General features: G+C 43.5%; 1 protein-coding gene across 1 annotated transcript in view; it reads right to left on the bottom strand.

Moving 5' to 3' along the window:
* MYO7A (myosin VIIA) overlaps positions 1 to 24,409 on the bottom strand; it is a 90,709-nt gene that overhangs the window by 4,991 nt on the left and 61,309 nt on the right. Inside the window, exons 31-45 of the mRNA XM_088140887.1 lie at positions 21,159 to 21,386; positions 19,282 to 19,452; positions 18,293 to 18,410; positions 17,220 to 17,346; positions 14,519 to 14,688; positions 13,252 to 13,442; positions 12,592 to 12,716; positions 8,854 to 9,011; positions 7,556 to 7,709; positions 6,503 to 6,658; positions 5,260 to 5,365; positions 4,175 to 4,288; positions 2,790 to 2,877; positions 2,212 to 2,318; positions 389 to 574 (exon numbers count right to left, since the gene is read on the bottom strand). Of these exons, the coding sequence (XP_087997013.1) occupies positions 389 to 574; positions 2,212 to 2,318; positions 2,790 to 2,877; positions 4,175 to 4,288; positions 5,260 to 5,365; positions 6,503 to 6,658; positions 7,556 to 7,709; positions 8,854 to 9,011; positions 12,592 to 12,716; positions 13,252 to 13,442; positions 14,519 to 14,688; positions 17,220 to 17,346; positions 18,293 to 18,410; positions 19,282 to 19,452; positions 21,159 to 21,386 (2,199 nt within the window). The remainder of the gene's footprint in view (positions 1 to 388; positions 575 to 2,211; positions 2,319 to 2,789; positions 2,878 to 4,174; positions 4,289 to 5,259; positions 5,366 to 6,502; positions 6,659 to 7,555; positions 7,710 to 8,853; positions 9,012 to 12,591; positions 12,717 to 13,251; positions 13,443 to 14,518; positions 14,689 to 17,219; positions 17,347 to 18,292; positions 18,411 to 19,281; positions 19,453 to 21,158; positions 21,387 to 24,409) is intronic.

The raw sequence follows: 24,409 nt of genomic DNA, 5'->3' as shown, positions 1-24,409 counted from the left end.
TGTTTTGAGGATGCACGCTGAGACATTAGGAAAATGCACAAAATCTTTGCCAAAATTAGAAAGATTGTAATAAAAGTATTGTCGAAGGCTTTCACGGCTGGCATACGATGACTGGTGTGGGTCTTCCGGGATGTGGAAGCCTGGAAGACCCACACCAGTCATTGTAATAAAAGCTTTGCGTATTCCAAAAAGTCAAGTCTGTGGCTTTGATCTCACCGTCAAGGCCCACTAGCTTGACTTTCTTGACACTTCCCCATGGATGCCACGGAGTCAAATGCCCCTAAGATTTCTTTCTTGTCCCTCACCTACAGAAAGGTCATCTCCACATAGGTAGAGAGAGAGAGACAGAGACAGAGATGGAAGTGGACAATTATTGGAGCAAACTTACTCTCTTCCAGTCATCTGGTGACAGCTGACGAATAAGAGGTTCAGGGACCAAGTCCTTGAGGAGTTTGGGAATATTAGGAAAAGAGGATTTATCATCTTCAAATTTCACCCTATAGATCAGGGCTCCAAGTTGTAAGACCTCTTCCCGGGTGCATTTATGGTAGCCACGAAGATATTTCGGTAATTCCTGTGCCAAGAAGGAAGGGGGATGGTGGTGAGACAACATTCTGAACCATCTCAAAAACTGATGAAGGAAACCATTTCATGATAACTTCTGTATCCCATGTTAGAAGACCAGAGGCAAAAGTTACCTTCATGGTTCTTGGAGGACTAGGTCATGGGGTCCTTTGCACCAGAGATGAACAAGATACTGACCTGGGGGCAATTTTTGACTTAATCACTCACTAGGCCTTCCTGTTTGCAGGACAGGCTGCCAATTTAGACTTTTTTAACATCATGTCCGGCAGACATCTTTCTTCTCAAGGGGATCACCTTAGACCAGTGTTTCTCAACCTCAGCAGCTTTAAGACGTGTGGACTTCAACTCCCAGAATTCCCCAGCCAGCATGCTGGCTGGGGAATTCTGGGAGTTGAAGTCCACACGTCTTAAAGCTGCTGAGGTTGAGAAACACTGCCTTAGACTGTGACCACCTCCTTAAAGAAAGTGCAGCTTTGACACAGTAGCCACAGCACCCCAGAAACATACGCATTTGAGTTAAGGAGGCACCGACAGGATGAGGCATCCTGCATTGGAGCAGTTATGCCCTCAGCACCTCCTAGACTTCAAAACCTATTTTCCTGGGATGGTGCAACTATTGTGTGAGCCCAGGAAAAGACACCATTTCTTCAAGGAGGTACTGAAAGGGGCAATGTCAGCATCACACCTGTTCCAAAGCATCTTTTGAACTTCAGATTCAAAATGGAGTCAGCCCTACTTGCAAACTGTCTTAAGATGCCTTCAGCCTTTGGCTAATTCACTAATTTCTCTCTTGTTCTTTCTGTCTTGATTTGTTCCAAACAGGAAATGAATATTTCTTCAGATAAACCAGCTTTCTTCTCTGGTGGCTTGAGTAGAATTGGGATAGATAATGCCTCTCTAATCTCTACTGCAGTCTTCTCCTATGTAAAGATCTCTAAAGCCTCCTTGAAGGTCTTCAACACTTTTTCAGGCATTCCTGCTCTCAATTTCCACCCACTCAAGTTCAATTTCTTGAATGTAGCTTTTTAGCAAAGTTGGTGTTAAAAGTTGTATGAATTTTGGTCACTTTTCCCCAAACACACACAATTTTGTTTTACCAATTTTCCCTAACTGAAGGTTTTTCTCCCCAAATTATTTTCCTGAATGGTGACTAATTTGGGGTCATGCATTGGTTCAAAAATCCAGAGCCAAAATGATACTTTTGGGCTTATTGAACACAGCATCCATTGCAACTCCTTTAAAGCAGCTATGGCTTTTCCCTGGGATCATGTGGTTCCCCTTAGTAGCTGATTGAAAATCCCAGAAGAAGACCTATTGGATTTCAGGAATTCTGATAATCTTTACTTCTACAATCCCACATGCAAAACAAAAGGATGTTTTTGTTTTTTTCCTAATATTTGAGCAGACATTTTCTCCATTCTTAGCTCCTGTCATCCAAGATGCTCAGGACGGCTGCTGTAAAGAGGACAACCAAGTGGTGGCCTCCAGCTGTGAACTGCTCTTCCCCACCCCCCACCCCACATCTCTTGCTCCAGGATCAGGAGCCCTGCGAAGACTGAAAAGGGTTGTCCACCCTAATCTGGTTGATGTCCTTCTGCTCATGAACCCAGACGATTTGGGACATACCTGATAGTAATGGAAAATGGAGTCGGCCATTGAATCTTTCCCAGGCACGGTGTTTGTCCACAGCTTTTTCATGAAAAACACTTGGTAGGTGAGAGAAGGTACAAGCCCTGTGAAGAAAAATCATGGCAACATCCAAAGTTGGGTTCACTGTGCATTGCATGACTACCCATGATCGGTCTTAGGCAGTGTTTCTCAACCTGGGCAAGTTTCAGATACATGGACTTCAACTCCCAGAATTCCCCAGCCAGCATGGGAAGTCACTTCTTTACATATTTCTTTTCTTTTTCCTCACTATATTCTTCTTCTTCTTTCCTTCTCTTTCTCCATTTTTTCCTCTTTCTTTTCTGCACCTTCTACTTTTCCTTTTTATTCTCTCTTTTTTTTTTCATTTGCATTCGTTTTTACTATTGCCATTATAATCTTTAATAAAATTACTAGTTAAAAAAATGAGCATTTGATCATGCGTTCCCTTTCACACCTCTATCAAGCTGCTGTCCTACCAGGCGCCCATCTCCTAGCACTGAAAAAAAGAGAGAGAGGAAAAAACTGGCACGGAGGCAAAACATGGAGGCGTTTACCATCTTTTGCTGGTCTTGCTTTCTTGATCCAGTCGGTTAGGTGCCTGACGAAGTCAAAGAAGAAATCTCCTTCAGGGACGCTGATGACCTGGAGGAATGTAGTTCATTAAAGAGTGTTTCTCAACCTCGGCAACTTTAAGATGTGTGGACTTCAACTCCCAGAATTCCCCAGCCAGCATAGCTGGCTGGGGAATTCTGGGAGTTGAAGTCCACACATCTTAAAGTTGCCGAGATTGAGAAACACTGCATTAAAGGAAAGGAAAAGAGCCACAGTTCTGCCATCTCACTGCCAACGACACCCACAGGAACGGGCACCTTGCATGCCCATTTCATGACGATGTACCAGCTAAGGCTTGCCGAGGCTCTGTGCAAACTTTACGTCTACCAGGAGAAGGAGCCGAGCCTGTCCTGCCTAAGCAGATCGTGACCAACTGGAAGGATGGCCTCCATCAAATTTAGTGAAATGTAGAACGAGTGTCTCTCCTCATTGTTTTATTTATCACACCTAGAGCCCTGCCCTGAGCCAAGGAAGAAGGGGTAATGCCCGTGGTGGGTGCTCTGGCTGGCTGGAGCATGTTCACTGAAGGGGTAAAAACACCCTTAACATGAGGTTGGTGGCTTCTGATATTGTGTTCTTGGCCACAATAGATTCCATTATCTTCTTCTAGGATTTTTGGGGGGGCTATTCCACAGTCCAGGGATCCCCTGGTGGTCTCCCATCCAAATCTGAACAAAATCTGGCCCTCCAGGTTGACTTAGCGTTATGACCTAGCTGAGACATCTCAGGAACTGGAAGGTGCTATCTGTTTCCTCCAGTAATAGATGTCAAATGGACCAGAAACCCAGGACTATCAGCTCCTATATACATATACCCATAAATTGTTATTTTTATGAATTCGGTTCTGCTGTTTTATTGTAACACGTACTGTAAGTTTTATCCAGGTTTTTGAAGGATGGGAGAAACACTGTTCAGAATCAGCTTTGATTAGAATGGTTTATAAGCCCAAGGGGAATAAATAACTGAATAAAATCTCCTTTGAGTTAAACTTGACTTCTTCAAGGACACATCCATGTAGGATTTTTTCTTTTTTTTCCCTGGCAACAGTACAGAACTGGCTTGTCACTGCCTTGTTCTGGGGTGTTTTTTAGATTTCCTACTCTAGCCTACAAGCTGGGGATCTCCTCTTGGTCTCCCATCCCAATACTGATCACCTCTAACTTAGCTGAGCTTTTTTAAGGTCAACCAAGGTTGGTTAGTTGATGTTAACCTGCTGAGAGATCTATATAAGTAACGTGGGAAATTTTTGGACCTGTCTGGGGAAGCTTCCATACGTACAGGATATAATGCTGAATAAAGTCCAGGCAGCTCTGAGCTGAAAACTCACCTTGTCTGATATCTTGATAAAAAGGCTGAAACCCTCAGATGATTTGAGGAGCAGTCGTTTGGAAATGCTCTGACAGAAATCCTTGGCTTTGGTGCTCGATTCCACTTCAAATGCCTGGTGAGAAAAATGAGCATTTACAGCCTGGCTTTATACAAGCTGAGTTCACCTCTTGTGCCAAGCTATGATTTAAACATAGTTTACTCAATAAAACTCAAATCATCTGGCTGGTTGGGGCCAGCCTAGATACCTAGCTGGGTTCATAGAACACATTGGCCAATCCACATAAACCACATTATTGTTAATGCGACACATGAACGCCGATCACAGGGAACATTGAAAGTGTTCTGTCAGTGAAAGTGAAAGTGAAAGTGAAAGTCTGCTGTGAAACTGCTGTGAAAGTCGGTCTGTTTAGCTACAGCAGCTGTGTTTATATATGCATTTATCTGCAGAATTGTACACTCCCCAATCAAACAACTTTGAGTGATTTGCAATCCCCCCACCCAATAAAATAACATGGAAATCCAACCCTTTCAACCAGCCTGGTGTAACTTAAAAATGGTTGAGGGTCACCATCAGCTTAAATCAAATGCCTGCTTAAAAAGAGTCTTTGGGGCCTTCTGGAATGCCAAGAGCGAGGGAGCCACCACAAAGAAGGCCTGGTTCCTGGTCCAGGTCCCATTCGCCTCTTCAGATGACCTTGAGCAGACTCTCCCACAGTGCTTCCACATGACAAGCAGAACATTTGGAGAAGGTGGTCCTTGGGTGTTGGCCCATCATGCTAAGACAAAGCCAAACAGACCTCCCTGGGGCTTAGGGTGAGGTGTGCACCCAACCTTGGAGCCTTTTCTTCTAGAACAGGAGCATGGAAAGGCCAGGAGAGCTGAGATTCAAAACGATGCTAATCACAACCTGTTTCTGGGAGCCATCAATGACATTCCTTTATGGGTTCCTTCACTGAAGAAGAGCAAGATCATCTTGGATCCTGACATTCTGGATCTCCAGCTCTTGTCCTGCTGCTGCTTGCTTCACCAAAGGGGCCTGTGATGGCCATTCCTTACTGATATGGCCAAGAGTTTTGCATTTACCTCATCGGTGTCATCCGGGAAATAGACTTTGTGGAAAATCTGAGTTGTTTTATGCTGAATGGCTTCCACTTCGACCAGATGGGGTGGGTACTTTCGAGATCCATTCCTACAAAAGACAAAGTTTGTGACTGTTTATCAGCAACGCTTCTGCAGGCACCATGAAAAGAGGAAGGAGAAAGATATCAAGCGGATGGAATCCAGATGAAATAATCATCCCAGCTTGGGTTTTTAGCTCTTAGCTTTTTTAGGACAAGGAGGGGTCAGCAGTTAGTTAATCTTGGCTGACCTTGAAAAGCGACACAGGTTGGTCCTGCTAAGAACCTGGATCGGAAACCACCATGAAGCGCCCGAGCAAGGCCAAACCACTTCCATTCTGTTGCCAAGGAAACAACATGAACGTGTCCCCAAAATCATCAGTTGAGTTCAACTCAAGGGAGACCTAGCTTAAATCTTTTCGTTCACTCGGGAAAAATGATATGTGTGCACATGTGCACGCTGCTAAACTTCTAGAGACTCCGTACTAATATGTTTTATTCATTTATTTATTACACAAATTTATATGGCCATCCAACTCACTCACGGTGACTCTGGGCAGCTTACATAATGAAAACCCATAATATAAACCAATAACACACACACACACACACCCGCAATGTCCCTGGCAGCAACAACACACTCATACTAACCATTTGATCAGCTCCTATCAGCCTGGGGTCCTCAGGCCCGCTGACAATATTTATTTATTAAACACATTTATATTATAAATTCAAATAAATAAAAATAATATATAGGAAGACGAAAAACAAAAATCAGTTAATGCAATTACCACGAATGGCAGCTGTGCAAATTATGTGGCAGTTATGTTCTCAGAAGTGCAAATTTCAAGTCCCAGAATTCCCCAACCAGGATGGCCGTTGCTGAGAATTCTGGGAGTTGAAGTCCACACGTCTGGAGGGCAAGGCCACGCTCGGGGGGCCTCTGGAGAGAATGCAGCTTATTGAATGTGAAAGCACATCCCGAATGGGTTCACCCCATGCCTCACCACCACCGGCTGGGCCACAGCATGTGGAACAAGCCGCCATGGCTGGGTCTTCACATGGAGCCCCAACCTCCCCGCTGCATCTTGACTCAGCGCAAAGGTCCTCACGCTCCTTCCAGGTTCTCAGCTGGACAGCGGCTTCCCCCGGTGCACCATTTCCCAAACGGGTCTTAAATGGAGGGCTTTTGGTCACGAGCCACGAACCTCAGAGCTTTCTGCAGCCTCTGCAGGCAGTCGGGGGCGAGCGGGTGATGCTTCCGAGACTGGACAAACCTCTGGACGTGAAGCAGCAGGACGTTACTTGGCACAAAGAGGCCCGTGCACAGCCAGAGCAGCTCCCAGCCCTTCTCTTCGCTGTACCTTAATAGACATTAAGGGGAATGAATTAATATATAATAATATAAGGTGCGCTGTGATATGCTGAGAAGGTTAAAAGACTCCTTCAAACCCAGCTAGACTCCTAGGGATTTCATGCGGTTTCTCAGCAAGAGCATTTATTTATTTATTAGATTTATAGCCTGTCTTTATGTTTTGACCGCTGGAGGAAGAGTACAGAAGGCTCCCAGCTCCTATTTTCCACCCAACAACCCTGCGAGGTGGGATAAACTGAGAGACAGAGCAACTGGCCCAAAGTCACCCAGCCAGTTTCTGCCCCTAAGCACTAAAAGGCACCCTCTAGTCCAGCCCCTTCCCCACTGCCCCATCCTGGCTCTGGGGCTGAGATGGAGGGATTGGCCCAAAGCCCCCCAGGGAGCCTCCAGGGCTGAATGGGGACTAGTACCCAGGTTCCTCTGCTCCTCGTCCAACATCTTCACCATTACACCAAACTTGTGCTCCCTTTGGAACATGGATGTGGTTCGCCACTGCCTTCTTCCAAGATGATTTCTGACTTCCCAATTCTAGTTTCCCAGCCTTGGGGTTTCCTAGTGGTCTCCCATCCAATTGCTAACTAATTCCCTTGCTGAGCTTCCAATCCCAAACAAGGTCAGCCAGCTGCTTGAATACACCTCATTTTGATACCCGTTAACCAGACATCATCTGCAGCAAATCTCTTTCTTTCCCTTCCCCCTTATTTCCCTAGACGGGGTTGGACTTCAATCCCCATAATTCACCAAGAGCTTGGCCAAACTGGCTGAGGATTCTGGGTGCGGAAGTCCAACTTCTCCAGGCTCTACTTAAGCTGGTTCCACTTACCACAGAGAAAGAGTTTCAGAGTTATAGCAAGTGAGCCCAGCCAAGGGAGGTAAAGCCTCTTACTTCACGTGGTTGTCGGTCAGCTGCTTCAGTATCTGCGAGTAAATCTCATCTCTGAGAGCTTCAGCTTTCAAAGCCCCTTCAAATATTTGATCGGTTAGCTCATTCACCGAGCGAGTCCTTTTGGAGGGGTAGTCACCCATATATTTCAGGATGGGTGTACACGTTAAGGATATAATAAAAGATAAGGAATTCTCCCTCCTTTCTCCCTTTCTCCCTTTCTCCTTCCTTCCTTCCTTCCTTCCTTCCTTCCTTCCTTCCTTCCTTCCTTCCTTCCTTCCTTCCTCCCTCCCTCCCTCCCTCCCTCCCTCCAACATAGGGATTTGCCATACTTTGCATGACAGACAGATGCTGAACCCGAGTTGGAGAAGTCTTGACAATTCAGTGAGGAGCTAATCTAAAGGGGTTGGTGGTGGTGGTGGTGGTAAAAGTAGGGTGAACTGAAGTCCAGTTAATCTCTTCCTTTGAGATGTGGGGCTGGCTACCTGCTTGGCTGGCTTCACAAAAGGGTTGGACCAATTCACAGAAGTCCTGGAGATCAGTGGCTGAAGGGCATCTGCTGGGAGATGGGTGGGCTTCCTTGGACAGTTGGTGGCCCACTGGGAGAACAGGCTGCTGGACTAGATGGGCCAGGGGTCCCATCCAGTGTCAGGTTCGGTCAGCACGGGCTTCGGGGAAGCTCGTAGCCAGCGAACTCCACCAGCGGTAGCTAGCGAGGAAAAGAGGAACTGAAAGCGCCGCTAATTAACGGGCCACCTGCGCCCAGCCAAACAGGAAAACCGCAGCGGAAGCGTTTAACTATAAACTGATAACGGCGCGAGCCAACAATTAAAGGGGCCGCAGGCAGCGAAACAAGATCGCGCGCAGCACAGAACCCGCGGGCTTGCACGTAACGGGGAGGAACCAACCCAGCCGGAGGGGGACTGGCAATCAAGGACAATGGACCCTGACCGAACCTGCCATCATGGACAATCAAGGGGGATTATTGGGGGGGCCAATAATCCGCAGCAGCAACGTGATCGCGGGGCGGGAAAAAAGCGCGGGAAGGGGGGAATATAACGAGTGATGCAATTGTACCAAGCCAGTCCTGGCTTTGCTTGTGACTACTACGTTACGCATGAGTAAACCTTCTTTGTGAACCACACGTGTCACGAGAGTTTCTCTGTCGAACGGGGCAAATCTTACATCCAGCAGGCTCATGTTCTGAGAAAACCGGTAGTGACCTAACTCATCAGAGCCTGTGGGAAGTTTCTCACATGAAAAAAGTTGTCACCCCCTTGAATCTGAGCTCAGAAGGATATCAATGAAAGCCATGCAGGCTTCTTGAGAGACCTCTTCGCTGCTCAGGATCTTCTTCAACAAGGGCTGCTTGATCGGTTCCCTGGTGTAGGACCAGAGCTTGTCCTTCCCCCTGTTTTTGGTGATCATCACTCTGCTCAGGGTGTGCTTGGGGGGCGGCCTGGCAAGAAAGAGGAAGCAGAGAACACAAGATTGTCGGACTTGGCACGGATGCTGGTCACCACATAGGGTTGCTCGGGAGAATGGCACGATGCCTCAATGGTGGGGTAGGGGGCTAGGATTGGGTACCATGCCTAGGATATGCAGGAAGAGAATGCGTGCTTGCTTCTAATTATTATTACTGTTTAACTTCTCATTTGATTTGATTGCATGACAAATTTTATAAAAAGATTCGCAAAAATAGAGAGAATGCAAACGAAAAGGACAATGATAACAAACTGAACAAGGAAAAAACAAATGAAAATGAAAAAGAGAAAAAAATGATCACGTACAGCATATATAAACTAATAAACAATGTATAGCAGTATAAAAGTTTCTAAGTTAAAGAGAATAAATGATCATATTCTATTATTGTAAAATAATGTGAAATCTGTGCCAGAGGGAAACATATTGCATCTTTTTTTATTAGTAGAGATTAACAGAGATTACATATCTCCTGAAGCCAATTCTTAATATTGGGAATAATATTACTTTTTCAGGTTCTCAAAATAATCATCTTGGCAATAACTTATGGCCGATATAGCCACAGGTTCCTCAAAAACAGTCAGATTCCAGAGTTTTGGAAGATCATTTAACACAATCTGAGCATCTTTAACATTAGAAGAGTTCCTCATAAAATTTGAAATTTTTGGATAGAATATACAAATGGAACAATGGGAAAAGATGTGGACGAAACGGTTAACATTTACACTGTGTTATAACTTGAAGGAGAATTTCTATAAAATGATGTGCAGATGGTATTTTCCACTGGAAAGATTACCAAAAACGTATAAAGGGGTTTCAAATATATGTTGGAAATGTGAACGACAAGAAGGGACTTTGGTGGACATGTCATAAAGCTAAAAAGTTTTGGACTCAAATTCATATATTAATCCAGAAGATTTTGAAGGTTAATATACAGTCAAAACCAGAGACTTTCCTTTTGGGATTGATGGCTAAACAATTGGAAAAAGTTCAGGGATCTCTGTTTTGATATAGGATAACAGCAGCAAGACTTTTATACGCTCAAAGGTGGAGGGAGAAGACATTACCTACAATGGAAGAATGGATGGCGAAGTTGATGGAGTTAGCTGAGATGGCGAAATTGACGGCTGTGATTAGAGAAAAGACATTGACTAGGTTTAATGCTAATTGGAAGCCCCTTTGGGACTTTTTGCAGGAGACAGCAAAAATGAAATTATGATATATGGATTTGATGATTAGTTAAATTAATAGATTAAAAGAGTTCCTCATAACTCTAGCTATATGTGTCAAAATGATGTTCCAGAATACTTATTTCTAATTAGGAAATATACTATTTATATAACAATAACAGCTGCAAGGCTTGTTCAGTCACCTGAGCTGTGGCTTAAATCCCATGAATTTCTGCCTTAAATTCCATTGATTTCAGTGGGAACAAGGTTCAATTCTGCCCAGATGCAAATCAATATTTCTATTTACATCATTTTATGAATTAACAATATGAGATTGTGGCCTTCCCTACAAGTGCCTCTAGACCTGCTCCCATAATTCCCTGGTAGCATAGCCATGCTGGGGGCTGATGGGAGTTGTAGTCCACCACTTTTGGAAAGCACTGCCCTGGAGAGCTGTTTATTTGTCTTTATCTTGTACTGTATTACCAATTTAATAAATTCATATGCCACCCAACTCCCAGTGACTCTGGATGGTTTAAGGAGGTTGGGGGTGAAACTCTTAGCATATATATATATGTATATATGTATGTGTATATATACACATATATATATATACACACACACATACACACACACACACACTAATATAAAGTAAGAAGAAGGAAAGAAAAAGAAAGAAATCAAAGAGAAAGCTGAAAGTGCAAGAAAAGAAAAGAAAAAAAGGGAAATAGAAAGGGAAGAAAAACATACAAAGAAGTGGCTTCCAATCTTCTTTACGGCAGTCGTAAGTCCAATTATAAATTTACCTCTTACTCTAAGGTTACATCATGTCTCTCTTCTTTCTACAATCTATCCTGTCTAATCATCAAAACCATAAATCATCAGTCCATTTTTGCTGTTTTATGCAAAAAGTCCTTAAGGGGTTTCCAGTCGGCCATAAATGTGGATATTGTCTTTTCTCTGATCAAGGAAGTCAGTTTAGCCATCTCAGAAAGTCCCGTCATCTTCGCCAGCCGTTCCTCCGTTGTGGGTATGGCCAAGTCCTTCCACCTTTGAGCATACAATAATCTCACTGCAGGTATCATGTACAAAGTTCCATGACTTTTTTCCATCCGTCCCAAAGGAAAGACCTCTGGTCTCAACTGTATATTAACCTTTAAAATCCTCTGCATCAGTGTATGTATGTGAATCCAAATTTTCTAGCTATTTTGCACATCCACCAAGCATGATAAAATGTTCCTTCTTCTTGTTCACATTTCCATGTGCTTTTTTTTTTTTTTGGAAAAAGGCAAATATTAGGGTTTTCCTAAGATGTGTAAACTCAACTTTTAAAAAAAAATCCTTTTCTGCCAGTATTCACTGCTGGAGTTTGCTGCTGGAGTAAATTAAAAAAATATTTTTTTTTGCCTTGACTGGAGACACCTAAAGAAGAGGGCAACGAAGAACAAACATTGCAAACACAGAGAGAAAGCCAAGGGGAGGCATCAAATAAAACCAAAAATAACACAGTCTTAGAAAAGCTCAAATCAGAATCCTACTGGCACGGAAACCACTTTGGTTTAGAAGATCTCAGAGGTGAAATTCTTTCGACGTTATCGGCGGCTTCCTGTGCATTTTAACATTTCTCTTTAATGGGCGTTTTGATTCGTCTGACTCCACAGGGGCTTGGAAACTTCTGCCTGGAAATCAAACCTCCAGCCAACTTAAAGCTTGGGAGCCGATGCAGGCGGAGCCAAAGGGACTCGCTAAAAATATGACAAATTTAAAATCCAAAGAAATACGGAATCAGGGGACAAAGAATTCAGCAGGGAAGAGAAGACCGGGGTAGATGGAAATACCGCTGATTGGTTAAGCGTTAAAAAGGACACCTGCCACTGCTTTTTTCATAAGTCCCCAGAAGAAAAGCATGCCACTTCTGTTTGCAACCACTGATATGGGATGCAACAAACATCTCCAGAAAGGGCAATCTATAATCTGGATGTCACTGCTTTCTTAAATTTTATTTTTTAAAAGTAATTTGGGTGCCATTGCTTACAAGTTCCTGTCAAAGGTCCCATAACAGGTCAGGAACTGGAGCAGAAAGCATGCTGAGGACAACCTTGTAGGACACATTCTTAGGACAGTATGGAGGTTAATGGAGCTCCTGGCATGGTTGTGTGTGGCCTACGGGTGTCAACATTTTCAATGGGACCTCGACTTTGGCTTTTCTCTTTTGTTTTAAACTGATCTTGATAATTGTGTTATGTTTTTATCTTGGTTCACCGCCCAGAGGGCCCACAGTCAATAGGTGGCCCTATGCATTTGTTTCATAAAGAAACCAATTCATCATGAAAAGCTGAAGACAGATGAAAACTGACAGGGTGTCCAGCTCAGTTTTGACAGCTTTACCTAAAATAATCATAGGAGAATTCTTCCAGGGTGTATGGCTTTATCCTCTCTTCACTGTCACTCAACACCAGCTGGGCTGTCCTTATGACATCCTGCCTCTGGTTGGGGGTCATTGTAACCAAAGCCTGGGGGAGCAGAGACGGCCCAAGTTAGTTACAGCAAATAGAAACTGACTGAAGATGAATCAGATAAAGTGATGTGACCCTCACTTTCTTCAACACCCTCCCCAACATTACATCCATACATTGCACGCCATATGGTAAATCAGGGTCAGCCCTACTGCTAGGTACGGAAGCAGATTTGGGCATCACGAGAAAGAAATATTACTTAATCTGTTTTAATTGCATTTTGACTGCCAAGGAAGTCTTACAAGACAAACACTCAACGAGTCCCAAGATCCCAAAGTTCCCCAAACTGGGCACCCTCCAGATAGGTGGATTTTAATTTCCCAGAATCCCCCTGGTGATATGATTGTTGCTTAGAATTCTGGGAGTTGAAGCCCACACATCTGGAGGTGCTCAAGTAGGAAAGAGGTGATATGAAAAAGCAAATTAAGTATGAAACCTTCTGAAAGAGACCCGGAAAGGACAGTTTTAGGAAAACAGAAATCCCTCCAGAGACCCCTTTCCTTTCTGTTCAACAGTGTGTCCTGTGGTTTACCACGATGTCTGGGGGAGGCATGGTCATGGTGGGCAGGACATAGACTGCATCGGTTGGAAAGTCTCCCTTCTGCTTGGTCCGTTCATTGACTCCATTGGCCCAGCCAGAATTCATCACATTTTCTCCTGTGTCCTGGTCCAGAATGAGCAAGTCTCCTTTGAGGAAGCTGAGAAAACCTGAGTCATCACCAGCTGGAGGGAGAGAGAAGAAGCAAAATGTCAGCATGGGGGACAAGAGAATGAGCTGGGTCCAGCTTGAAAAGACTGTGGTGTGCTACTGCCATGATGATCTGGGCTCCAGACCCCTGGCCCCTAGAGACCAGGGATGAACTAGATCCTTTCTGTAGTCAGCAGCATGGACAGGAAATGGACACAGCCAGACCAATAAGCAGAAAAGCAAAGGAGAGGACAAGTGGAGGAGGGCTGGGCTACATGTTACCTTGCCAACTTGAGCCAGAAGACCATTTCTGGCACCATTTGGCACCAAAGCTGGACCTGGGCTCAAGGTTGGTAGCTGCAAGGGTACATCCACGCACGTTCAATTTACACATTCAAAGGACACACTGCAGCAGGAGTACTTGGAAAGGGGAAAGGAGGGTTGGTTTGATCTCTTCTTAGCAATGGTGTTCCAGTGAAGATATGATTCCTACTCTTCTAGGCTGGAAGCCCCTGTAAATGTTGGTGGCGTTCACTGTGCCTTTGGCAGAAATGTTCATAGTTTTGGGGAAGGAAGGAAGGAAGGAAGGAAGGAGAGGGATAGATGGGAGGAAAGAAGAAGGGAAGGCAGGAAGGCAGGAAGCAAGGAAAGAAGTGGATGGGAAGAAAGGGGAAGGGGAAAGTAAGAAAGGAAAAGGAAAAGGAGCAAAGGATTGAGGATAGGAGAGGAGAGGAGAGGAGAGGGGAAAAGGAAGCATAATTCCCCCCAATGTGAGATTGACCCCAACTCTGTTGGCCTTCCAGAAGGCCCTCAAAACCTGGTTTTGTCATCAGGCCTGAGGATCCCATGGAAGCGTGGAGCCTGTTAAATGGCTGGTGTAAGTTTAGATTGCATTCTTCCTCGTCCTTTTGTTATTATGGTTTTTAATACCTTTTCATTGGTTTTAATGGATTCTCTCATGCTAGTTTAGTTGCGTTTAGTCTAGGTCACACCAATAAAGTTTTCTGCTGAGCCAAGAAGGTTGGAGAGCAATGCACAAAGACCCTCACAGGATCCGGTCCTCCCTCTCTCAATTTCCTTCAAAATCCTTCGGTCTGGCTCCACTGCTTACCTGGATTTGGATTGTCTTGCAGCGTGACTACAAATTTGGATCTTTTTCTCAGCCCTTCCAGGAAGGTGACCACAAGGTCACGGATGTCCTCTGCATTGTTGGAAGTGAACGTGTATTCGTCGCCTTTGATTGTAGCCAGTGTGAAACTCTGTCCCTGCAGTTTTCCTCCACTGCAACAGGCATGACCAAAAAGAGATACAGGAGTCCCCGGGTTAAGAACGCCCGGTTTAAGGACAACCCATAACTAAGAATGGAGCCTACTGTAGCAAAATTCGAATTAAATACACAATGGTTCAAGTTCATTGCACCATACTACTGTACTTACATACAAGTTCGACTTAAGGACAGACCTTGGGAACAGAACTCGTTCTTAACCTGGGGACTACCTGTATAACCCTGCAGACCAGGCTGAACATTTAACACTAGAAGTCTTCCCAACATGTTGGCCAGAAGATGGCTTGGCTTGCTTGGACAAACACACCTGGCTATTAGGAAGGATTCCTGCCAATGCAAAAGGACCTAGCTCACTTCAGGATGACTCTGGGTGTGCATGTGTGCATGACACAGAGAGAGAGAGATCACCCTTTTGCGGGGAATTTTATGGCAAATTTATCATATCAACAAGCAAAACCTCTTGTGAATTTTAACTTGTTACTAGCGACCAGCAGGAGTAACACGCGAAGTCCTGTAGGTGATTCTGGGCACCACGTTTCCAGAAGGATGTTGACAGGTTAGAGAAGGTTCAGAGAGGGCCACCAAGATGATCCTGGGATGGGAGGACATGTCCTACAAGAATAGGCTGAAGGAACTGGGGATGTTCAGTCTGGAGAAAAGAAGACCTAGAGGAGACATGCTAGCCATGTTCAGGTACTCCAAGGGAAGCTGCAGAGAAGATGGTCAGGATCTATTTCTCATGGCCACAGAAACTTCAACCAGAAATAATGAGTACAAGTACTTCCATTTTGCTTAGATATAAGGAAAAACTTCCTGATACGAATACCTGTACAACAGTGGAACAGTCTCCCTATGGAGTTTGTGGGTTCTACATCTCTGGAGGTTTTTAAGAAGAGGCTGGACAACCATCTGCTGAGGAGTTGGTTCTCCTGTATGTTGCAGTGGGTTCAACTAGATGACCTTTGGGGTCCCTTTCAACTCCATTATTCTACAATGTTATGCAACCCAGTATTCTAGAGTGCTGATTTCTTTCCTTTTTATGCTGAGGGCCCACATTTACTTCTTTTTCTTTCTTTTTTTTTAAAAAAAACCACCCTTGTAGAGTTGTAGGAATTGGAGGCAGTGGGGGGAGAATGACGCTGATCCTGGAGGAAGCAGGACAACATATTTATTTGTTTGCTTGTTGATTTTCTCAGGGGTAATGCCTTCCTATATATAAAACAAGGCTGTGTACTGTGTCAAAAGCTTTTTCTGCCTGTTTTAGTCCTGAAAAATCAGTGGAAAATCAGGCTGTGAAAATCTACCCATTTGCCACCAACCATGGGGTGCCCTGGGCACTGTGGAAACAGGGCTGGGGGACAAAAGGGCCCCCCAAATTTTCCACTCCTGGGTTTATGTTACCTGAATCTATATTTCTTACAAGGTCGCACTGAAAACCGAGTTTGGGCTTGACTTTTGAGTTCTGCTTGGGTGGTGAGAAGTTATCAGTGATTTTGCTAGCAGACAGGATGAGGCTGAAATACAGGAACTTAACACTGCGTTTTATGACCCACAGGGGTGTTACCAATTCCCTAGAAATCTGGTAATTACACCTTAGGGCAGTGTTTTCCAAACTTGGCAACTTTAAGAGGTATGAACTTTGACTCGCAGAATTGCCCAGCCAGCTTATATTAGGATATGATATGTATTTTGATTAAAAAAAATTAAAAATGGATGTACAATTGAAACCAGAGATTTTCCTTTTAGGTATGATGGATAAACAGATGGAAAGAAAACATGGGAATTTATTTCTCTACATGATAGCCGTGGCGAGACTTTTATATGCGCAAAAATGGAAAGATTTACAAATACCTACAGCCAAAGAATGGAATTGGGCAGAGATGGCGAAATTGACGATTCTGATTAAAGAAAAGACATTGTCTACCTTTGCTTCTATTTGGAAACCACTCCTGGACTTTTTACTTGAGACTCAAAAAAATGAAATTTGGATTGTGGGGTTTGATGACTGATTTATTCTATAACTATAGAAATACTTTGTATTAATCTCCTTTATATTTTTGTCTGATACAGATTTATTCTGTAGCTTTTTAAATATTAGCGTCAGAGGTGAATGTATTTTATATCTGTGCCTGTACCAAAGGAAGTCGGAAGTTACTTTTTCTCTTCTGTATTTTCTTTCTTTGCCATCTTCTTTCTTTTCCCTGATTTTTCTATATTTTATTTTTTACTGAAATGTAATAAAGTTCTTGGAAAAAAAAAAAAAGATTGCAAGCCATCCTGGCCATTATGAACAAAGGGCGAGAGAGAAATATTTATATAAAATAAAGAAACCGAGGGGACATTTCCAATTTGCTACAGGCAGAAAAACAGAAGGGGCTAAGGCAGAGGCGTGCACCGTGCATGTAAAAAAGAGCAGGGCTTTGATCACACGCTGTGGCCACTTGTCTTAAAAATGGCCGAGGTTGATTAACACTGCCTTAGGGCACTGTTCGTGCAGTTATTGATTACCTGGTCTTTTGGGCCTTACCTATTGCTGGAGACAGCAGTTATCTCTGGGAAGGAAAATTCCAGGAGAACTTGTTCTTGTTCATCTACAAAGTAGACCCCTGTCCAGTTCACCGCTACAATCAGTTCGTTCTGGGGGAGGCTGGGACCTGGTGTTGGAAAGAGATGCAGGAGAACCTGAAGGAAAGGCAGGCTTGTTTGCTTGGTCTTGACCCAGCCCATCTCGTGACAAGGAAGGGTGGTTTGCCTCTTTCCCAAGCAGCAACATCTCCAAAATAGCCATCTAAATCTCGGCTCTCATACTTCACTTCCTTTGATTCTGACCCTGGTGACTTTTGAAATATATTTACAGTAGAAAGGTCTGCAAATCATCAGGACTGTAAATATAAACAGATTGGTAAAGGTCTGCAAATTATGACTATAAATATATTTATAGAAGTCTGCCAGGCATGACTTCTATAAATATACAGAAGCCATTCCAAGGAAGATTTTTGGAAAGCCTATCAAGAAATATGAGGATATTTCAAGTGGCACCTCTAGATTCTCTTATCTATAGGTCCGTTTTGACAATCTTCAGTAGACCCAATCATCCTCATCTTCCTACTGCAGACATTTAAAATATTATGCAAAACTGGTTTGGGGACTGGAGGAGATGTGGGAACATCCTTGGTGTTGGCCATCACGTGCTCTCCACAACTGATCTCTCCTCTCGCAAACAAGCTGCTTTAGAAATCTCCAAGACTGATTTTCCAGGAGAAGCAGTTATGTCTCTACATTCCATCCAAATACCTTAAAATATCCCCCCTGAACTACTGCAGACTTAGTGTGTTGAGGAACATGCAAAAGGAAGGTAGAGGACAGAGGTCAAGAAAACAAAGCAGTCTTTTAAAACTCTAAAAACTCTTGGAAGATGACTGAAATCTTGCAGCATTTTGCGATTTGAGGAGAAAGTTCTTGAGGCCTCCCAAACACCTGCAGAAGAGCACTCGTGGTCAGAAAAGGTTGCCAACTTAATTGCACTAAGTGACCAATACCTGCTGTGCAACAGTGCTTGTGAATTTGCCATCTTCAAGCGATGGGAAGATTTTGGCTTACCTGAAAACTTGAACGCTTCATAGAACCTGGAGAATAATAAAGGCCACTTAAAACGAGCAAAATCCACGACTTCTTCTTTGACTCTTTTAGGATCCATCCTCTTTTGGGTATAGATTCCCTGGAAAGAAAAGAAAAGGTGAAAGAAAAAAACATCTTGGTAACCGTTTTGCACGGATTAGTATGGAAAAGAATCCTGCTTTATATTCTTTAGTGCTATTGTACTAATTTAACATCTGTAAAGCAAGCAAGTCCATTCCACAGTGTTTAAACATATGTTGGAAAACACCTGGAAGGATGCACAACAGAAAACAGGAAACATCGACAGTCCCTGCCTCCTGAAGAGCCAGTTCAAAAATACCACAAAGAGAAATTCAAGAGAAATGTATAATTAAAGATACACTGAGCACCAACTGTACAATCTTGGTAATTCCTTTGTCCGCTTACAGATATTACATTTCTGTACCAATCAATATCTTTCCCTTTGTTTTTCTTTTCTCCTTTTGCTTATTTGTTCAATCTTTTTTTTTAATGAATAATAAATACATGTTTTTTTTTAAAAGATGCGTGGACTTCAACTCCCAGAATTCCCCAGCTAGCAATTCTGGGAGCTGAAGTCCACACTTGCTGGCTGGGGAATTCTGGGAGTTGAAGGCCACACATCTTAAAGTTGCTGAGATTGAGAAACTCAGGCTTAGCATGACCTGTGAAAAGAGGCATCCATGGGGTGTATGTGTGTCAAAAAAGTCAAGATGTCATCCAAAACCACACAACTATTTATTTATGCATTTATTTCATTCAATTTGGATGATGCCCAACTCCATCCAACTCCTGGAAATTTGCCCCTTTTTACCTGCCTAAAAGGGGCTGGGACTTTGACTGCTCAATTACAACCACATCTGTTCTTTTCTGACCTCCCCCTGTAGACAGCTTCACCTGGACCTTTCCTACCTTCTGTCACTCCTGTTGCAAAGGAAATCCACCCGCTTTACCTTTTTATGGGCAGCTATGATAAACTGAGCCCACTTCTCAATGGTTTTGGAAGGTGTGATCTCTCGATCAGGGATGTAAGAAGGAATCAAATTCAGGAGGCGCTCCAGGACCATTTCAGACCCATAATCCACGTAGTATTGCTGAGAAGCTAACTCCGCCATATCTTCTTCCTGCAAACACATTCAGGAGGAGCCGTGGAAAAAGATCTAGACATCTAACGGACTACAAGAAGCATCACTTTTCTGAGTCCACAGACTTGGTATCTTGAGTCCCACATCCCCTTTTAAGGATTTTTAAGGACCCCCATTCCATCGACCCGTCCCACCCGGTCTGGCAGAGAAGGCATGTTGTGGATCCCGTCAGCGAGCGAATGTCGACTGGTGGGGCCCAGGAGGAGAGCCTTCTCTGCCGTTGCCCCCACCCTATGGAATACTCTCCCCCCAGAGGTGAGGCGGGCCCCTTCCCTCCCAATTTTCCGGAGGGAATTGAAGACTTGGCTCTGCCAACTTGCGCGGGGCGAGGAAAGATACAACCGACCCTGGGGATGGCTGGCACCTTGATGACGCTCCCTGAGTTTATTAACACCTAATTAACACCAGCCTCTTGGAAGTATGAATGTGAGAAGTTTGTTTTTAGCGTATTTTAATTAATTAATTAATGTTTATCTATTCTAACTAATGTTTATTCTGTTTTTACTGCCAACTGCCCAGAGTCACTCTGTGGTGAGATGGGTGGTGACAAATGTGAAAAACAAACAAACAAACAAATAAATAAAATTCATAAAAAGGGCAATAAGAGTCACAGAGTGCAACAAGGAGGATCAGGGACTGGAAACTGAAAAGGAGATACTGAAGGGATCCTGAGAAAAGATAAGGGATGGTGGTGTTGGAGTTAGGACTTTTTAATTATCCCAACGGAGGAAGTGGTGGAGGAAAGGCAGGATAGAAATCCGAGAAAGCACATGCCCAAATGGACAAACCCATAATATGTGCTCAAGCAGCCACAGAAGAGAACATCTGTGGATTCCTGTAGTGTGCGGGAGCTGGATTCGACCAGAGACTTTCTCAAGCAAAGCTGCAGACCAGATCTCATCATGCCATCCGGCCACTGAGGTCATATGTATATATTTCCGTTATTTCACAATAGCTAATTTGGCTGCGAGAAGTAGAAACCTAATAAGTTTTTTACTTTGAAATTTTTAGTTCTGCAAATACAGTAGGAGGAATGAGTTTAACTTTACAGAGAATTCAATCTTCCGTAGGGTTAGAGATCCCCTTTTATTAAACAAACTTATTGTTAGATTTACATCCCATCTCTACTCACACATGGGGCTCTTTTGAATTTATCCTCACAATAACCTTGTGAGGTAGGCTGGCCTAAAGGACCGTGAGTGGCTTAGAGTCACCTGATGGGTTTCTACAGTTCAGGATGGGCTTAAACCTGGGTCTCCCCAGTCCTAATTGAACACCTTCACCATGACACCACTCTCCTGGAGTGGGCAGCCAATAACAATAATAATAACATTGTTGCTCAAAGTGGCCCTTTCCAGTTCTGAAGTCTTGTACTTATGATTGATTGATTGACTATTGATTGATTGGATGATATGGCCACCCATCTTAAGAGACACAACTCTGGGTGGCTCACAGCAGCAGTACAAAATGAAAACTCCATAAACACAATACCACAAAAACCTGGCACCACAACCCTTCTCCTCGGACACAGCCCACCCCACCATCCCCAAGCTCCCACCCCTCCCTCTCTCAGCACCAACGGTAACCCACCCCCATCTTAGGAACAGAGTTTTAGTTTATCCACGATTTCAGCTTGCCCTGAATTTTGAACAGGGCAGCAGCGACTTCAAGGGCCAGCGGTTTACCTTATCGCACCGGTACTCCCCAAACTTCACCCCTCTGACAATTTGCTGGTAAATGAGATTCGTGGCCACGTAGTCGTCAGCTGGGTTGTGCCAGGGGGCAAAGATTTCCTTCCTGAAGAAGAGTCGCCAGGGGGCATTGCGTTCCTGGGCACCCTGTTCTTTGGCAAACTGCTCGCACTGAGAGATGGCGTCCATGACGTGGTCGCTGCCGCTCCCGAGGGAAGACACCTGGCAAAGGGGGAAGGGAGAGGTCAGCTTCTGCGCCCCTTTGCGAACGATGGAGCTCATCAGCCCTGGCTTGTTTGAGAGAAATCTTGGGTTGTGGGAGATCCTGCCTGGGGCATGTGGCAGGGGAGATCCAGTTCTGATCTTCGAGCCCTTTGGGGTTCAGTGTTGGGGCTCAGAAGGACGATTCCTCTGCTTAGGATCCGGCCCAATCATTGAAAGATTATTCTAATAATACTTTATTGAAATTTTAAAGTTACAAATGTAAAAGTTAGAAATGAAAAAGAAAATTGGAAATACAAAATATAAAGAAAGAGAAAAGAAAAAGTGAGATAAAAAGAAAAAGAAAAAAGATATAAAAAATAGATAACTTCCAATCTATCTCTGGTCTTAGGAATAATAAGGCTATCATAGGTACTAGTTTTAATACATTAAGTAGGAATAATTCTTTGTCAAAACATATCCCATTACATTTATAATCTAATCTTCAAATCCCCATGTAAGTTTCACCCCACCTGCATTTTGCAAATAGTCCATCAGTGGTTTCCATTCTTTAAGGTAATCGTTATTTGAGTTTTCTTTTAATAAGCAAGTCAGTTTATCATTTTCTGCCATTTCCATCAGTTTTAACAACCATTCATTGAAAGATTATTCTGGTGCTCAATGGCAAGCGATTGTCATCCTGGGTTATGCTGGCCAAGACTGGAGACAGGGAGTCTTTTTTAAGACTGAAAAGTCTAGGAGCAAAATGGCAGTGGAGCCCACCCATTTGCACAACTTTCTTCTCAAGGCATCCCTGCAATGAGCAGCAGGCGGGCCGAGATTATCTCCAAGATCCCTTCTGATCATAATAAGAAAAATCACAAAATAGAAAGACCTGTAAACAGAAGTAGAAAGACTGTGGCAAAAGAAAGCCAAGATATTACCAATAGTTATAGTTGCCTTAGGTGCCATCCCAAAACACCTGGAGCACCCCTGGAAGACCATCGGCATTGACAAAATCGCCATCAGCCCATTGCAAAAGGCAGCTTGGCTTGGAACAGCTTCCATCCTGCCACGATGCCTTTAACCCCCTCAAATGATGTCTGCCTATCCCAGGTCCGTGGGAAGGACTCGATAGGTGGACAAAAATGCCAAATCCAGTCTAAACATCTGGCTGACTGCGCGACCCACCATAATAATAATTAGCAACTCTGGGTGGTTTACAGATAGTTAAAAACATTTAAAAACAAGGAAACAACCCCAAAAGAATATAGCTGTCACGGATAACAAACCCAGATGGGAACCAAGAAACAGAAGCAAAAAGGGACTTCAATCATACTTGCCAAAAGCCAGGTCTTCAGGGCCCTTTGAGACGCCAGTAGGGTGAGGGCTGTTCGAATCTCAGGGGGAACCTAACATTTATTTGCTTGTAATAATGGTTCAGGCATTTTTTTTCTGCCACTGAGTCAGTGTTAACTCCTGGCAACTGCCTGGACAAGTCCCTGCAGTTTTCTTGGCAAGATTTCAGAAGTGGTTTGCCATTGCCTCCTTCCTGGGGATGAGAGAGAGTGACTGGCCCAAGGTCACCCAGCTGGCTTGGTGCTTAAGGCGGGACTAGAACTCACCATCTCCTGGTTTCTACCCTGGTGCCTTTAACCACTATGCCAAACTGGCTCTCCTCATGCATTATACTGGGGTACTATTGTCAGGATTTTCTTTCTCATGGGAAAGGATTCATCCCGTTAGCTTTACAACAATAACAAATAATATTTTGGCTACAGAGATCATGTGAAAAACACCTGTTATTGTGTGTTGTGTATTGTGCTATTTACTGCCACCTATTGGCGTGTGTATGCTAGTTACCCAGTGGGGGTGGCATAGAGCTATAATACAAGGAGAGGAAAATGTTCAGTCTCTCTTTGTAGTTGTTAGTTGTTTTAGTGTTAGCCACTATGTAGGTTTTATGGGCTACGTAGTTGTAACAAAGTACCAAGTAGCGTACCTCTTCTCTAAGAGTTTGTAGCTAGAGATTTTGTTAAGCTTGTGTTGCTAATAAGTCTTGGATGCTACATTACATGGGAAGATGTGTTTTTCTTTATATTTTGTATGATATTTGCATTTTATGGAATTTTGCATGTTTATCAATAAACACCAGTTAGTATATATTTTCTGACTGCATTTCTTTGGGAAACAAGAAATGGACATTGCATTGTGTTTGCTGTCATGGCTAATATTTTCCTGGAGTTTTTGCTGCGCTCTGCACAAACAGGAGTGTTTGTGATTATCACTCTGCCCGACAACTATTTTAATCTTCGGACTGTAAGAAAGGAACGCAACCCCCTCACAGCCATCCTGGCTTGGAGAAGCAGACAAGCCCCAGTAATTAAGTAAGTCATTAACTTAATCAATCAATGAATTCATTTAACGAATTAAGCAAGGTTTTCATGGAGAGAATCTATGGGGTCGCTAAGTCGACACCAACCTGATGGCAGATAATCAGTATAATAATATAATAATATATTATTATTATATTATTATATATTATATATTTATATAATAATATATATATATTATATATATATAATTATATATATTATTATAATAATAATATAATAATAATTCAGCAAGCGAGCAAGCAATTAAATAAATATATCGATTCCACCTGAATACTGTCAAATCTGGACGTGCATAACACAGAACAGTTACCCAGTTCAAACAATCCGCCGAGGGACCGCGTGAGACAATAAAATCAATAAAACCGCAACCACAGATGCCAATGTAATTGATCCCAGCAACACGTCGTACTTGAAATGCCCTGCGGAAGAATTCTATTTTAGCAGCCTTACAGGGCGATGCCAGGCTTGGCACCAGCCAGACCCACAGGGGACGCTTGTTCCATAAAATGGGGGCCACCACAAAAGAGCCCTGACTTCGAGTACCCCTATTTCTCCTCTCCCTTCTGTGGGGGACACTAAGCATTCCCAACCAGGAGGAGGACACAAGATGGATCGGTTCTCCGTGGAGAAGGATTCCTGCAAGCCCAC

This window comes from Python bivittatus, unplaced genomic scaffold, assembly GCF_059951505.1.
Source record: "Python bivittatus isolate LINGU-HERP-01145 unplaced genomic scaffold, Pbiv_v1 ctg000340_np1212, whole genome shotgun sequence".
Classification (NCBI taxonomy): Eukaryota; Metazoa; Chordata; class Lepidosauria; order Squamata; family Pythonidae; genus Python; species Python bivittatus.
The sequence above is the reverse complement of the archived record's forward strand: the minus strand, read 5'-3'. Positions and strand labels throughout refer to the sequence as shown.